This window comes from Engystomops pustulosus, chromosome 10 (genome assembly GCF_040894005.1).
Source record: "Engystomops pustulosus chromosome 10, aEngPut4.maternal, whole genome shotgun sequence".
NCBI classification, from domain to species: Eukaryota; Metazoa; Chordata; class Amphibia; order Anura; family Leptodactylidae; genus Engystomops; species Engystomops pustulosus.
Genome location: NC_092420.1, coordinates 1,976,298 through 1,995,057, shown reverse-complemented (window position 1 = coordinate 1,995,057; position 18,760 = coordinate 1,976,298). Strand labels below are relative to the sequence as shown.

The 18,760-nt window shown below is 54.0% G+C and overlaps 1 protein-coding gene across 1 annotated transcript; it reads right to left on the bottom strand.

Moving 5' to 3' along the window:
• Positions 1 to 592: 592 nt before the first annotated feature.
• TMEM115 (transmembrane protein 115) lies at positions 593 to 5,623 on the bottom strand. The gene is made up of 2 exons (XM_072127377.1): positions 4,279 to 5,623; positions 593 to 1,181 (listed from the first exon to the last, which is right to left on the bottom strand). Exons 1-2 carry the CDS (start codon positions 5,118 to 5,120, stop codon positions 1,004 to 1,006), a joined length of 1,020 nt encoding a protein of 339 aa, XP_071983478.1. The 5' UTR covers positions 5,121 to 5,623; the 3' UTR covers positions 593 to 1,003.
• Between the last annotated feature and the right edge of the window lie 13,137 nt (positions 5,624 to 18,760).

The following is an 18,760-nucleotide window of genomic DNA, read 5'->3' as shown; positions in this document are numbered from 1 at the left end:
GTACATACATGACATTACTTATCCTGTACTGATCCTGAGTTACATCCTGTATTATACCCCAGAGCTGCACTCACTATTCTGCTGCTGGTGCCGTCACTGTGTACATACATGACATTACTTATCCTGTACTGATCCTGAGTTACATCCTGTATTATACTCCAGAACTGTACTCACTATTCTGCTGCTGGTGCAGTCACTGTGTACATACATGACATTACTTATCCTGTACTGATCCTGAGTTACATCCTGTATTATACCCCAGAGCTGCACTCACTATTCTGCTGCTGGTGCAGTCACTGTGTACATACATGACATTACTTATCCTGTACTGATCCTGAGTTACAGCCTGTATTATACTACAGAGCTGCACTCACTATTCTGCTGCTGGTGCAGTCACTGTACATACATGACATTACTTATCCTGTACTGATCCTGAGTTACATCCTGTATTATACACCAGAGCTGCACTCACTATTCTGCTGCTGGTGCAGTCACTGTGTACATACATGACATTACTTATCCTGTACTGATCCTGAGTTACATCCTGTATTATACTCCAGAGCTGCACTCACTAGTCAGATACGCGCATCTATAATGTCCAAAAAAGTTTAATCCAGACAGAAAAATATCAACATTTACATCCCTCCAGACCAAAAAACGTCCTTAAAAAAAAAAAAAGTTCCTTCCCAAGCACCAGCCAATCGCCGCAGGCGGAGCAACCAGACTCCGCCCCTTTTTGTTTCTGTCCCCAGGCACATGGGTAAGTGGGGTTCTGTGCAGTGATGGCACATCCCCTTGTATGGAGCTGCCCTGCCAGCCCTGGTAGAGGGCAGAGGTCACAGACAGAGGGAGGGGTCTGTGGGGCGGGGCTATGAGGTGACATGTAGCAGGACCGGAGCTGCTGGAGGGTCCTCTGTGCAGATCCTGCAGGGAGCGACGGGTGATGACTCCATGTTCTGCTCCTCCACGTGAAGATTCGATAGCGGGCAGTGACCCCGCTCCATTATATGATGGGCGCTGCGGCCGCACTCGTCTGCTGGGCAGCTGGGGGCTCAGATTTACCACCGGACGTCTCGTGCGATGCCTCATCATCCTCCTCCTCCTCCTCCTCCATGCTCGGCCACGAGGTCTGGTCTTCTACTCGCTTTAGGCGTTCGTTCAGAGCTTTGAGGGCGATCTGTCTGCAGAGAGGGCGAGAAAAGGAGTCAGAGGATACACAGAAACATCACATCTTATACTCCAATCACCACCAGAGCTGCAGAGAGCACAGAGCACAGCAGTGTGAGGTCTGACTACACATCTCTCCAGGGACAATACATAACACTGGCTGCAGAGAGCACAGAGCACAGCAGTGCGAGGTCTGATTACACATCTCTCCAGGAACAATACATAACACTGGCTGCAGAGAGCACAGAGCACAGCAGTGTGAGGTCTGATTACACATCTCTCCAGGGACAATACATAACACTGGCTGCAGAGAGCACAGAGCACAGCAGTGCGAGGTCTGATTACACATCTCTCCAGGGACAATACATAACAATGGCTGCAGAGAGCACAGAGCACAGCAGTGTGAGGTCTTATTACACATCTCTCCAGGGACAATACATAACACTGGCTGCAGAGAGCACAGAGCACAGCAGTGTGAGGTCTGATTACACATCTCTCCAGGGACAATACATAATACTGGCTGCAGAGAGCACAGAGCACAGCAGTGTGAGGTATGATTACACATCTCTCCAGGGACAATACATAATACTGGCTGCAGAGAGCACAGAGCACAGCAGTGTGAGGACTGATTACACATCTCTCCAGGGACAATACATAACACTGGCTGCAGAGAGCACAGAGCACAGCAGTGTGAGGTCTGATTACACATCTCTCCAGGGACAATACATAACACTGGCTACAGAGAGCACAGAGCACAGCAGTGTGAGGTCTGATTACACATCTCTCCAGGGACAATACATAACACTGGCTGCAGAGAGCACAGAGCACAGCAGTGTGAGGTCTGATTACACATCTCTCCAGGGACAATACATAACACTGGCTGCAGAGAGCACAGAGCACAGCAGTGTGGAGGACTGATTACACATCTCTCCAGGGACAATACATAACACTGGCTGCAGAGTGTACAGAGCACAGCAGTGTGAGGTCTGATTATACATCTCTCCAGGGACAATGCATAACACTGGCTGCAGAGAGCACAGAGCACAGCAGTGTGAGGTCTGATTACACATCTCTCCAGGGACAATACATAACACTGGCTGCAGAGAGCGCAGAGCACAGCAGTGTGAGGTCTGATTACACATCTCTCCAGGGACAATACATAACACTGGCTGCAGAGAGCACAGAGCACAGCAGTGTGAGGTCTGATTACACATCTCTCCAGGGACAATACATAATACTGGCTGCAGAGAGCACAGAGCACAGCAGTGTGAGGACTGATTACACATCTCTCCAGGGACAATACATAACACTGGCTGCAGAGTGTACAGAGCACAGCAGTGTGAGGTCTGATTACACATCTCACCAGGGACAATACATAATACTGGCTGCAGAGAGCACAGAGCACAGCAGTGTGAGGTCTGATTACACATCTCTCCAGGGACAGTACATAACACTGGCTGTAGAGAGCACAGAGCACAGCAGTGTGAGGTCTGATTACACATCTCTCCAGGGACAATACATAATACTGGCTGCAGAGAGCACAGAGCACAGCAGTGTAAGGTCTGATTACACATCTCTCCAGGGACAATACATAACACTGGCTGCAGAGAGCACAGAGCACAGCAGTGTGAGGTCTGATTACACATCTCTCCAGGGATAATACATAACACTGGCTGCACAGAGCACAGCAGTGTGAGGTCTGATTACACATCTCTCCAGGGATAATACATAACACTGGCTGCAGAGAGCACAGAGCACAGCAGTGTGAGGTCTGATTACACATCTCTCCAGGGACAATACATAACACTGGCTGCAGAGAGCACAGAGCACAGCAGTGTGAGGACTGATTACACATCTCTCCAGGGACAATACATAACACTGGCTGCAGAGTGTACAGAGCACAGCAGTGTGAGGTCTGATTACACATCTCTCCAGGGACAATACATAACACTGGCTGCAGAGAGCACAGAGCACAGCAGTGTGAGGACTGATTACACATCTCTCCAGGGACAATACATAACACTGGCTGCAGAGTGTACAGAGCACAGCAGTGTGAGGTCTGATTATACATCTCTCCAGGGACAATGCATAACACTGGCTGCAGAGAGCACAGAGCACAGCAGTGTGAGGTCTGATTACACATCTCTCCAGGGACAATACATAACACTGGCTGCAGAGAGCGCAGAGCACAGCAGTGTGAGGTCTGATTACACATCTCTCCAGGGACAATACATAACACTGGCTGCAGAGAGCACAGAGCACAGCAGTGTGAGGTCTGATTACACATCTCTCCAGGGACAATACATAATACTGGCTGCAGAGAGCACAGAGCACAGCAGTGTGAGGACTGATTACACATCTCTCCAGGGACAATACATAACACTGGCTGCAGAGTGTACAGAGCACAGCAGTGTGAGGTCTGATTACACATCTCACCAGGGACAATACATAATACTGGCTGCAGAGAGCACAGAGCACAGCAGTGTGAGGTCTGATTACACATCTCTCCAGGGACAATACATAACACTGGCTGCAGAGAGCACAGAGCACAGCAGTGTGAGGTCTGATTACACATCTCTCCAGGGACAATACATAACACTGGCTGCAATCTCACACCTGCTGACAGGTTCCTTTAAATCTGCGCCTGTGCAGTGCAGCTTTGGATACAACTAGAGCACAGGGTGAGAAGTGTATAATATCGGGTTTGTTTGCACTGGACCAGGAAGTGAATGATACTTGGCGCCACTGAACGGTGATGGTGAATTCACTCACTGGAGGTTTGTTACATTGTTCTGTGCGTCTGCTCTGGATACGACACGTACAGAACCTCTGCAACAAATCTGCTCTGAGAACCCGGGGCGCAATTTAGTTTCATCATTTCTAGTATCACTGCTTGCTGTCAGCGCATGTGACTGCGATGGCGAGAGAGAAGTGCTGAGGATCACCAGCACTAACACACTGTAGTGTGCAGTCCTGAGACTTTGTTACAATGTATCAGAGCAGACAGGAGAGAAATCTGTGTTTAGCTGACAGATGATTGTCTGCACCGACACATTGTAACAAACTATGGAGACAGAAGAGGTTATCATGTGATGTCTGCCTCACTGTTACCTCCTGCGCTCGGCGTCTTGGGGGTCAGTGCCGGGTAAGCTGATGGTGATGGAGGATGGGGCCCCCACGTCGTATCTCTTGACGGCTCGTGGGCAGAGTCGTAGCTTCACCAGGGCGGCGTGTGTGAGGGTCCCCAGGAGGGCGGCGGGGGGCTGCAGGGGCGCCGGGAAGAAGCTGGCGAAGGAGAAGTGATCGGACATGTCCCCCCGGCCGCGGCTGTGTCTCTGGTAGAAGCGCAGGTAGATCCATCCGGACAGAAGCCCCAGGCTGTACCCCACCAGCACCTGCCCCGGGATCAGGCCTGCCACCGTCAGGACTACAACCCCCAGCAGAGCCAACTGAGGCAGGAGGCGCACCCAGCGCTGAGGCTCCACCAGCCCCTCACCAATTGTCTGTTTATGCGCCACCAGGACGGCGCCGGCAAAGGCTGGAAACCCGTGGACCCGGGCAGAGAACAGGAAGTGCAGGTCAGAGGTCGCAGCGTAGGCCACCAGGAAATAGAGGGAGCTGAGGACCCCCACAGACAGGCTGACAACCCCATAGAACAGAAGCAGCTCCGGGGCCCCCCACAGCGGCTCCAGCCGGCGCCCGGCACCCAGGGTCAGCAGGAGGTTAGCCAGGACGTCCCACAGGTGCAGCTCCACCAGTCCGTGCGTCACCAGCGTCCACAGCCACAGATTGGGGGGCAGCAGCAGTCCGGGGGTCACCGCCAGGACATGAGAGGTGTCCACCCAGAAGGAGAGGAGATAGAGGAGAACCACGGCCCCCCACAAACACTTCACCAGCACGCTGCTCCCCGACAGCGCCGACACCACACGCTTCACAGGGATGGAGCGCAGCATGATGGCGCCCCAAGAACTCTGACCTCTGACCTCACCCCAGATCTACATGAGAGGAGGGGCCCTAAGGAGGGGAGCAGGGGCCCTACAGGCAAGGAACAGGCGGGGGGGGGGGCAGGAGATGGGGCCCTAGAGAGTCAGGGGCCCTAGAGAGTCAGGGGCCCATGAGCAGGGAGCCCCCGGGGAAGGAGACTATAGGACCTGTCAGTACGCCCCCGCCCCCGCCCCTCTCCCGGTGTCTCCGGTTCTCCCTGTGGCTCTGGCCCCGCTGCCGCCCCTCTCCCGGTGTCTCCGGTTCTCCCTGTGGCTCTGGCCCCGCTGCCGCCCCTCTCCCGGTGTCTCCGGTTCTCCCTGTGGTTGGGGCCTCCGCTTGCCTCCGGGTTCCGGGCTGTAAGGGGAAGGCCGGACACTTCCACCCCACAACGTCACCAGGAGGGACAAACACACAGTGCGCATGCGCAGCAGGCCGCACAGGCCTCTGGGACATGAAGTCCTGACAGGTAGTGCGCATGCGCCGCCTCCGCCGCACAGGCCTCTGGGACTTTAAATCCTGACAGGTAGTGCGCATGTTCAGTGAGAAGAAAGCGGTCACCGGAAAGATGGCGCTGGTGTCATAAACAGGAGAGGCCCGAAACTTCTCACCCCCCCCCCCCCATACACTGCTACATACACCCCCCCCCATACACTGCTACATACACCCCCCCCATACACTGCTACATACACCCCCCCCCCCATACACTGCTACATACACCCCCCCCATACACTGCTACATACACCCCCCCCCCCATACACTGCTACATACACCCCCCATACACTGCTACATACACCCCCCCCCCCATACACTGCTACATACACCCCCCCATACACTGCTACATACCCCCCCCCATACACTGCTACATACACCCCCCCCATACACTGCTACATACACCCCCCCCCATACACTGCTACATACACCCCCCCCCCCCATACACTGCTACATACACCCCCCCCATACACTGCTACATACCCCCCCCATACACTGCTACATACACCCCCCCCATACACTGCTACATACACCCCCCCCCATACACTGCTACATACACCCCCCCCCCATACACTGCTACATACACCCCCCCCATACACTGCTACATACCCCCCCCCCATACACTGCTACATACACCCCCCCCCATACACTGCTACATACACCCCCCCCATACACTGCTACATACACCCCCCCCCATACACTGCTACATACACCCCCCCCCATACACTGCTACATTACCACCCCCCCCCATACACTGCTACATACACCCCCCCCATACACTGCTACATACACCCCCCCCCATACACTGCTACATACACCCCCCCCCATACACTGCTACATACACCCCCCCCCATACACTGCTACATACACCCCCCCCCCATACACTGCTACATACACCCCCCCCCATACACTGCTACATACACCCCCCCCATACACTGCTACATACACCCCCCCCATACACTGCTACATACACCCCCCCCATACACTGCTACATACACCCCCCATACACTGCTACATACACCCCCCCCATACACTGCTACATACACCCCCCCCATACACTGCTACATACACCCCCCCCATACACTGCTACATACACCCCCCCCCATACACTGCTACATACACCCCCCCATACACTGCTACATACACCCCCCCCATACACTGCTACATACACCCCCCCCCATACACTGCTACATACACCCCCCCCATACACTGCTACATACACCCCCCCCCATACACTGCTACATACACCCCCCCATACACTGCTACATACACCCCCCCCATACACTGCTACATACCACCCCCACCATACACTGCTACATACACCCCCCCCATACACTGCTACATACACCCCCCCCATACACTGCTACATACACCCCCCCCATACACTGCTACATACACCCCCCCATACACTGCTACATACACCCCCCCCCCATACACTGCTACATACACCCCCCCCCATACACTGCTACATACACCCCCCCATACACTGCTACATACACCCCCCCCATACACTGCTACATACACCCCCCCATACACTGCTACATACACCCCCCACCATACACTGCTACATACACCCCCCCCATACACTGCTACATACACCCCCCCATACACTGCTACATACACCCCCCCCATACACTGCTACATACACCCCCCCCATACACTGCTACATACACCCCCCCCCCCATACACTGCTACATACACCCCCCCCATACACTGCTACATACACCCCCCCCCCATACACTGCTACATACACCCCCCCATACACTGCTACATACACCCCCCCCCATACACTGCTACATACACCCCCCCCCATACACTGCTACATACACCCCCCCCCCATACACTGCTACATACACCCCCCCCCATACATTGCTACATACACCCCCCCCCATACACTGCTACATACACCCCCCCCCCATACACTGCTACATACACCCCCCCCCCATACACTGCTACATACACCCCCCCCCCATACACTGCTACATACACCCCCCCCATACACTGCTACATACACCCCCCCCCATACACTGCTACATACACCCCCCCCCCCATACACTGCTACATACACCCCCCCCCATACACTGCTACATACACCCCCCCCCCCATACACTGCTACATACACCCCCCCCCATACACTGCTACATACACCCCCCCCATACACTGCTACATACACCCCCCCATACACTGCTACATACACCCCCCCCCATACACTGCTACATACACCCCCCCATACACTGCTACATACACCCCCCCATACACTGCTACATACACCCCCCCCCCCATACACTGCTACATACACCCCCCCCCCATACACTGCTACATACACCCACCCCCCCATACACTGCTACATACACCCACCCCCCCATACACTGCTACATACACCCCCCCATACACTGCTACATACACCCCCCCCATACACTGCTACATAACACCCCCCCCCATACACTGCTACATACACCCCCCCCATACACTGCTACATACACCCACCCCCCCATACACTGCTACATACACCCCCCCCATACACTGCTACATACACCCCCCCCCCATACACTGCTACATACACCCCCCCCCATACACTGCTACATACACCCCCCCCATACACTGCTACATACACCCCCCCCCATACACTGCTACATACACACCCCCCCCCCATACACTGCTACATACACCCCCCCCCATACACTGCTACATACACCCCCCCATACACTGCTACATACACCCCCCCATACACTGCTACATACACCCCCCCATACACTGCTACATACACCCCCCCCCATACACTGCTACATACACCCCCCCCCATACACTGCTACATACACCCCCCCCCATACACTGCTACATACACCCCCCCCCATACACTGCTACATACACCCCCCCCATACACTGCTACATACACCCCCCCCATACACTGCTACATACACCCCCCCCCATACACTGCTACATACACCCCCCCCATACACTGCTACATACACCCCCCCCCATCACTGCTACATACACCCCCCCCCCATACACTGCTACATACAACCCCCCCCCATACACTGCTACATACACCCCCCCCCATACCTGCTACATACACCCCCCCCCCATACACTGCTACATACACCCCCCCCCATACACTGCTACATACACCCCCCCCCATACACTGCTACATACACCCCCCCCCCATACACTGCTACATACACCCCCCCATACACTGCTACATACACCCCCCCATACACTGCTACATACACCCCCCCATACACTGCTACATACAGCCCCCCATACACTGCTACATACACCCCCCCCCCCATACACTGCTACATACACCCCCCCCCCCATACACTGCTACATACACCCCCCCCATACAGTGCTACATACACCCCCCCCCATACAGTGCTACATACACCCCCCCCCATACAGTGCTACATCACCCCCCCCCCATACAGTGCTACATACACCCCCCCCCCATACAGTGCTACATACACCCCCCCCCCATACAGTGCTACATACACCCCCCCCCATACACTGCTACATACACCCCCCCATACACTGCTACATACACCCCCCCCCATACACTGCTACATACACCCCCCCCATACACTGCTACATACACCCCCCCCATACACTGCTACATACACCCCCCCCCATACACTGCTACATACACCCCCCCCCATACACTGCTACATACCCCCCCCCCCATACACTGCTACATACCCCCCCCCATACACTGCTACATACCCCCCCCCATACACTGCTACATACACCCCCCCCCCATACACTGCTACATACACCCCCCCCCCCATACACTGCTACATACCCCCCCCCATACACTGCTACATACCCCCCCCCCCATACACTGCTACATACCCCCCCCCCCATACACTGCTACATACCCCCCCCCCATACACTGCTACATACCCCCCCCCCCATACACTGCTACATACACCCCCCATACACTGCTACATACACCCCCCCCCCCCATACACTGCTACATACACCCCCCCCCCCATACACTGCTACATACACCCCCCCCCCATACACTGCTACATACACCCCCCCCATACACTGCTACATACACCCCCCCCATACACTGCTACATACACCCACCCCCCCATACACTGCTACATACACCCCCCCCCCCCCCCATACACCCCCCCCCCCCCCCCCCCCATACACTGCTACATACACCCCCCCCTGCATACAGGAGATCCCCGGGTTGTAGCGGCCGTACGTATGTCGCTATGTGCAGGGGGTCCCCGGGTTGTAGCGGCCGTACGTATGTCGCTATGTGCAGGGGGTCACCGGGTTGTAGCGGCCGTACGTATGTCGCTATGTGCAGGGGGTCACCGGGTTGTAGCGGCCGTACGTATGTCGCTATGTGCAGGGGTCACCGGGTTGTAGCGGCCGTACGTATGTCCACTATGTGCAGGGGGTCACCGGGTTGTAGCGGCTGTACGTATGTCACTATGTACAGGGGGTCCCCGGGTTGTAGCGGCTGTACGTATGTCACTATGTACAGGGGGTCCCCGGGTTGTAGCGGCTGTACATTATATACAGGACATCCCCAGGTTGGTTGTACTTTGCAGTTCTCAGTTCCGCACAGCAGGTGGCAGTATTCCTCTCCGCTCCTCCTGGTGGTCACATCATGTAGTGCACGGATATAAGTAAGTGACCCTGAGGTTGTTGTGTCTTTCACCTCCAGTCACTAATCTGCGGTTACATCGTGTTTATACTCCAGTCCTATCTAGAGCTGCAGAGACACTTTCTGATGCCTTATCTTGTCTCATGCAGCAGTCACATCCAGAGCTGCAGAGACACTTCTGCTGATACATCAGACCTATGTATCGCTGGATGTGCTCAGGGCCGCCAGCAGGGGGCGACACCGCGACCCCTTCGCGCCCCTTCCCTCCTTCTGGTGCCGATTCTTCTTGGTTCACCTGAATCAATATCAATACATAGTAATGTCTATATAGCCCTGATACATGAGGGGGTCTCCTCCAGCCCTGATACATGAGGGGGTCTCCACCAGCACTGATACATGAGGGGGTCTCCACCAGCACTGATACATGAAGGGGGTCTCCTCAGCACTGATACATGAGGGGGTCTCCTCCAGCACTGATACATGAGGGGGTCTCCTCCAGCCCTGATACATGAGGGGGTCTCCTCCAGCCCTGATACATGAGGGGGTCTCCTCCAGCCCTGATACATGAGGGGGTCTCCTCCAGCCCTGATACATGAGGGGGTCTCCTCCAGCCCTGATACATGAGGGGGTCTCCTCCAGCCCTGATACATGAGGGGGTCTCCTCCAGCCCTGATACATGAGGGGGTCTCCTCCAGCCCTGATACATGAGGGGGTCTCCTCCAGCCCTGATACATGAGGGGGTCTCCACCAGCCCTGATACATGAGGGGTCTCCACCAGCACTGATACATGAGGGGGTCTCCTCCAGCCCTGATACATGAGGGGGTCTCCACCAGCCCTGATACATGAGGGGGTCTCCTCCAGCACTGATACACGAGGGGGTCTCCACCAGCCCTGATACATGAGGGGGTCTCCTCCAGCCCTGATACATGAGGGGGTCTCCTCCAGCCCTGATACATGAGGGGGTCTCCTCCAGCCCTGATACATGAGGGGGTCTCCTCCAGCCCTGATACATGAGGGGGTCTCCTCCAGCCCTGATACATGAGGGGGTCTCCTCCAGCCCTGATACATGAGGGGGTCTCCTCCAGCCCTGATACATGAGGGGGTCTCCTCCAGCCCTGATACATGAGGGGGTCTCCTCCAGCCCTGATACATGAGGGGGTCTCCTCCAGCCCTGATACATGAGGGGGTCTCCTCCAGCCCTGATACATGAGGGGGTCTCCTCCAGCCCTGATACATGAGGGGGTCTCCTCCAGCCCTGATACATGAGGGGGTCTCCTCCTGAGAGAGATCACTCACGTGTGATATTCAGCCCTGATGCATGAGGGGGTCTCCACCAGCACTGATACATGAGGGGGGTCTCCACCAGCCCTGATACATGAGGGGGTCTCCACCAGCCCTGATACATGAGGGGGTCTCCACCAGCACTGATACATGAGGGGGTCTCCACCAGCACTGATATATAAGGGGGTCTCCTCCAGCACTGATACATGAGGGGGTCTCCACCAGCCCTGATACATGAGGGGGGTCTCCTCCAGCCCTGATACATGAGGGGGTCTCCTCCAGCACTGATACATGAGGGGGTCTCCTCCAGCCCTGATACATGAGGGGGTCTCCTCCAGCCCTGATACATGAGGGGGTCTCCTCCAGCCCTGATACATGAGGGGGTCTCCTCCAGCCCTGATACATGAGGGGGTCTCCTCCAGCCCTGATACATGAGGGGGTCTCCTCCAGCCCTGATACATGAGGGGGTCTCCTCCAGCCCTGATACATGAGGGGGTCTCCTCCAGCCCTGATACATAAGGGGGTCTCCTCCAGCCCTGATGCATGAGGGGGTCTCCACCAGCACTGATACATGAGGGGGTCTCCACCAGCCCTGATACATGAGGGGGTCTCCACCAGCCCTGATACATGAGGGGGTCTCCTCCAGCCCTGATACATGAGGGGGTCTCCACCAGCACTGATACATGAGGGGGTCTCCACCAGCACTGATACACGAGGGGGTCTCCTCCAGCCCTGATACACGAGGGGGTCTCCTCCAGCCCTGATACATGAGGGGGTCTCCTCCAGCCCTGATACATGAGGGGGTCTCCACCAGCCCTGATACATGAGGGGGTCTCCTCCAGCCCTGATACATGAGGGGGTCTCCTCCAGCACTGATACATGAGGGGGTCTCCACCAGCGCTGCATGTGTCCAGATCATAGAAGATTGTCTACGCTGAATACACTGCAACAAACCCTCAGCTGTAATAGGTTGAGGTGTGTTGGGGTCCCACCTTACAGGACTGGGAGAGAATAATTGGATGTTTGGAAGCGGACGCCCTAACAACCCCCCGGGGTGGGGGTGGGGGTGGGGGGTGCCCGGTATGTGCTGGTCAGACCGGCTGGGTGTGGGTGTGGCCGGGCGGGGCAGGAGGTCATGTGACTTCCGTCATTTATCACCTTTCAGGGCACTTGGGGTTTTCTGATCTCAAGCTACGAATAGTTTTTAAACCTTTTATATTGAAGATTTTCATCTGTTTTACTTCAGATTTTTATTTATTTCAAATTTTCAGGTTTTACTTTTTATGTTTCTGTGGCCATAACCCGGGGGTCCTGGGGGTCCCTGATGGCTGGTGAAGGGTCCCGCACCCATGTGGGATGGTGACATCTACTCTGTGCACCTGTGATTGCTGCCACCTCTGGGCCTGATAAAGGGGGTCCCCCCCCCCCCACATTAGCTGTGTATATAGGAAGAACAGCACAAAATATATACACACCCCAAATCCATCAATCAATCTCCTCCATTTATACTCTTACAGTAAAGACTCCCGGCTGTGTATATAGATCCTTCTCTCCTGTATATAGCGCCCCCTGGGTACAGTCCTGGGTATAGATAGATCCTGGCAGAGGCTCCATAGTGTCACTGCTCTTACAGTAATGACTCCCGGCTGTGTATATAGATCCTTCTCTCCTGTATATAGCGCCCCCTGGGTACAGTCCTGGGTATAGATAGATCCTGGCAGAGGCTCCATAGTGTCACTGCTCTTACAGTAAAGACTCCCGGCTGTGTATATAGATCCTTCTCTCCTGTATATAGCGCCCCCTGGGTACAGTCCTGGGTATAGATAGATCCTGGCAGAGGCTCCATAGTGTCACTGCTCTTACAGTAAAGACTCCCGGCTGTGTATATAGATCCTTCTCTCCTGTATATAGCTCCCCCTGGGTACAGTCCTGGGTATAGATAGATCCTGGCAGAGGCTCCATAGTGTCACTGCTCTTACAGTAATGACTCCCGGCTGTGTATATAGATCCTTCTCTCCTGTATATAGCGCCCCCTGGGTACAGTCCTGGGTATAGATAGATCCTGGCAGAGGCTCCATAGTGTCACTGCTCTTACAGTAATGACTCCCGGCTGTGTATATAGATCCTTCTCTCCTGTATATAGCGCCCCCTGGGTACAGTCCTGGGTATAGATAGATCCTGGCAGAGGCTCCATAGTGTCACTGCTCTTACAGTAAAGACTCCCGGCTGTGTATATAGATCCTTCTCTCCTGTATATAGCGCCCCCTGGGTACAGTCCTGGGTATAGATAGATCCTGGCGGAGGCTCCATAGTGTCACTGCTCTTACAGTAATGACTCCCGGCTGTGTATATAGATCCTTCTCTCCTGTATATAGCGCCCCCTGGGTACAGTCCTGGGTATAGATAGATCCTGGCGGAGGCTCCATAGTGTCACTGCTCTTACAGTAATGACTCCCGGCTGTGTATATAGATCCTTCTCTCCTGTATATAGCGCCCCCTGGGTACAGTCCTGGGTATAGATAGATCCTGGCAGGGGCTCCATAGTGTCACTGCTCTTACAGTAAAGACTCCCGGCTGTGTATATAGATCCTTCTCTCCTGTATATAGCGCCCCCTGGGTACAGTCCTGGGTATAGATAGATCCTGGCAGAGGCTCCATAGTGTCACTGCTCTTACAGTAATGACTCCCGGCTGTGTATATAGATCCTTCTCTCCTGTATATAGCGCCCCCTGGGTACAGTCCTGGGTATAGATAGATCCTGGCAGGGGCTCCATAGTGTCACTGCTCTTACAGTAAAGACTCCCGGCTGTGTATATAGATCCTTCTCTCCTGTATATAGCGCCCCCTGGGTACAGTCCTGGGTATAGATAGATCCTGGCAGAGGCTCCATAGTGTCACTGCTCTTACAGTAAAGACTCCCGGCTGTGTATATAGATCCTTCTCTCCTGTATATAGCGCCCCCTGGGTACAGTCCTGGGTATAGATAGATCCTGGCGGAGGCTCCATAGTGTCACTGCTCTTACAGTAATGACTCCCGGCTGTGTATATAGATCCTTCTCTCCTGTATATAGCGCCCCCTGGGTACAGTCCTGGGTATAGATAGATCCTGGCAGAGGCTCCATAGTGTCACTGCTCTTACAGTAATGACTCCCGGCTGTGTATATAGACCCTTCTCTCCTGTATATAGCGCCCCCTGGGTACAGTCCTGGGTATAGATAGATCCTGGCAGGGGCTCCATAGTGTCACTGCTCTTACAGTAAAGACTCCCGGCTGTGTATATAGATCCTTCTCTCCTGTATATAGCGCCCCCTGGGTACAGTCCTGGGTATAGATAGATCCTGGCAGGGGCTCCATAGTGTCACTGCTCTTACAGTAATGACTCCCGGCTGTGTATATAGATCCTTCTCTCCTGTATATAGCGCCCCCTGGGTACAGTCCTGGGTATAGATAGATCCTGGCAGGGGCTCCATAGTGTCACTGCTCTTACAGTAAAGACTCCCGGCTGTGTATATAGATCCTTCTCTCCTGTATATAGCGCCCCCTGGGTACAGTCCTGGGTATAGATAGATCCTGGCAGGGGCTCCATAGTGTCACTGCTCTTACAGTAATGACTCCCGGCTGTGTATATAGATCCTTCTCTCCTGTATATAGCGCCCCCTGGGTACAGTCCTGGGTATAGATAGATCCTGGCGGAGGCTCCATAGTGTCACTGCTCTTACAGTAATGACTCCCGGCTGTGTATATAGATCCTTCTCTCCTGTATATAGCGCCCCCTGGGTACAGTCCTGGGTATAGATAGATCCTGGCAGAGGCTCCATAGTGTCACTGCTCTTACAGTAATGACTCCCGGCTGTGTATATAGATCCTTCTCTCCTGTATATAGCGCCCCCTGGGTACAGTCCTGGGTATAGATAGATCCTGGCGGAGGCTCCATAGTGTCACTGCTCTTACAGTAAAGACTCCCGGCTGTGTATATAGATCCTTCTCTCCTGTATATAGCGCCCCCTGGGTACAGTCCTGGGTATAGATAGATCCTGGCAGGGGCTCCATAGTGTCACTGCTCTTACAGTAATGACTCCCGGCTGTGTATATAGATCCTTCTCTCCTGTATATAGCGCCCCCTGGGTACAGTCCTGGGTATAGATAGATCCTGGCAGAGGCTCCATAGTGTCACTGCTCTTACAGTAAAGACTCCCGGCTGTGTATATAGATCCTTCTCTCCTGTATATAGCGCCCCCTGGGTACAGTCCTGGGTATAGATAGATCCTGGCAGAGGCTCCATAGTGTCACTGCTCTTACAGTAAAGACTCCCGGCTGTGTATATAGATCCTTCTCTCCTGTATATAGCGCCCCCTGGGTACAGTCCTGGGTATAGATAGATCCTGGCCGAGGCTCCATAGTGTCACTGCTCTTACAGTAAAGACTCCCGGCTGTGTATATAGATCCTTCTCTCCTGTATATAGCGCCCCCTGGGTACAGTCCTGGGTATAGATAGATCCTGGCAGGGGCTCCATAGTGTCACTGCTCTTACAGTAATGACTCCCGGCTGTGTATATAGATCCTTCTCTCCTGTATATAGCGCCCCCTGGGTACAGTCCTGGGTATAGATAGATCCTGGGGGAGGCTCCATAGTGTCACTGCTCTTACAGTAAAGACTCCCGGCTGTGTATATAGATCCTTCTCTCCTGTATATAGCGCCCCCTGGGTACAGTCCTGGGTATAGATAGATCCTGGCGGAGGCTCCATAGTGTCACTGCTCTTACAGTAATGACTCCCGGCTGTGTATATAGATCCTTCTCTCCTGTATATAGCGCCCCCTGGGTACAGTCGTGGGTATAGATAGATCCTGGCAGAGGCTCCATAGTGTCACTGCTCTTACAGTAAAGACTCCCGGCTGTGTATATAGATCCTTCTCTCCTGTATATAGCGCCCCCTGGGTACAGTCCTGGGTATAGATAGATCCTGGCAGAGGCTCCATAGTGTCACTGCTCTTACAGTTAAGACTCCCGGCTGTGTATATAGATCCTTCTCTCCTGTATATAGCGCCCCCTGGGTACAGTCCTGGGTATAGATAGATCCTGGCAGAGGCTCCATAGTGTCACTGCTCTTACAGTAATGACTCCCGGCTGTGTATATAGATCCTTCTCTCCTGTATATAGCGCCCCCTGGGTACAGTCCTGGGTATAGATAGATCCTGGCGGAGGCTCCATAGTGTCACTGCTCTTACAGTAATGACTCCCGGCTGTGTATATAGATCCTTCTCTCCTGTATATAGCGCCCCCTGGGTACAGTCCTGGGTATAGATAGATCCTGGCAGAGGCTCCATAGTGTCACTGCTCTTACAGTAAAGACTCCCGGCTTTGTATATAGATCCTTCTCTCCTGTATATAGCGCCCCCTGGGTACAGTCCTGGGTATAGATAGATCCTGGCAGAGGCTCCATAGTGTCACTGCTCTTACAGTAAAGACTCCCGGCTGTGTATATAGATCCTTCTCTCCTGTATATAGCGCCCCCTGGGTACAGTCCTGGGTATAGATAGATCCTGGCAGAGGCTCCATAGTGTCACTGCTCTTACAGTAAAGACTCCCGGCTGTGTATATAGATCCTTCTCTCCTGTATATAGCGCCCCCTGGGTACAGTCCTGGGTATAGATAGATCCTGGCGGAGGCTCCATAGTGTCACTGCTCTTACAGTAATGACTCCCGGCTGTGTATATAGACTCCTTCTCTCCTGTATATAGCGCCCCCTGGGTACAGTCCTGGGTATAGATAGATCCTGGCAGAGGCTCCATAGTGTCACTGCTCTTACAGTAATGACTCCCGGCTGTGTATATAGACTCCTTCTCTCCTGTATATAGCGCCCCCTGGGTACAGTCCTGGGTATAGATAGATCCTGGCAGGGGCTCCATAGTGTCACTGCTCTTACAGTAATGACTCCCGGCTGTGTATATAGATCCTTCTCTCCTGTATATAGCGCCCCCTGGGTACAGTCCTGGGTATAGATAGATCCTGGCGGAGGCTCCATAGTGTCACTGCTCTTACAGTAAAGACTCCCGGCTGTGTATATAGATCCTTCTCTCCTGTATATAGCGCCCCCTGGGTACAGTCCTGGGTATAGATAGATCCTGGCAGAGGCTCCATAGTGTCACTGCTCTTACAGTAATGACTCCCGGCTGTGTATATAGATCCTTCTCTCCTGTATATAGCGCCCCCTGGGTACAGTCCTGGGTATAGATAGATCCTGGCGGAGGCTCCATAGTGTCACTGCTCTTACAGTAATGACTCCCGGCTGTGTATATAGATCCTTCTCTCCTGTATATAGCGCCCCCTGGGTACAGTCCTGGGTATAGATAGATCCTGGCAGGGGCTCCATAGTGTCACTGCTCTTACAGTAATGACTCCCGGCTGTGTATATAGATCCTTCTCTCCTGTATATAGCGCCCCCTGGGTACAGTCCTGGGTATAGATAGATCCTGGCAGGGGCTCCATAGTGTCACTGCTCTTACAGTAATGACTCCCGGCTGTGTATATAGATCCTTCTCTCCTGTATATAGCGCCCCCTGGGTACAGTCCTGGGTATAGATAGATCCTGGCAGGGGCTCCATAGTGTCACTGCTCTTACAGTAATGACTCCCGGCTGTGTATATAGATCCTTCTCTCCTGTATATAGCGCCCCCTGGGTACAGTCCTGGGTATAGATAGATCCTGGCAGAGGCTCCATAGTGTCACTGCTCTTACAGTAATGACTCCCGGCTGTGTATATAGATCCTTCTCTCCTGTATATAGCGCCCCCTGGGTACAGTCCTGGGTATAGATAGATCCTGGCAGGGGCTCCATAGTGTCACTGCTCTTACAGTAATGACTCCCGGCTGTGTATATAGATCCTTCTCTCCTGTATATAGCGCCCCCTGGGTACAGTCCTGGGTATAGATAGATCCTGGCAGAGGCTCCATAGTGTCACTGCTCTTACAGTAATGACTCCCGGCTGTGTATATAGATCCTTCTCTCCTGTATATAGCGCCCCCTGGGTACAGTCCTGGGTATAGATAGATCCTGGCAGGGGCTCCATAGTGTCACTGCTCTTACAGTATAGACTCCCGGCTGTGTATATAGATCCTTCTCTCCTGTATATAGCGCCCCCTGGGTACAGTCCTGGGTATAGATAGATCCTGGCAGAGGCTCCATAGTGTCACCGCTCTTACAGTAATGACTCCCGGC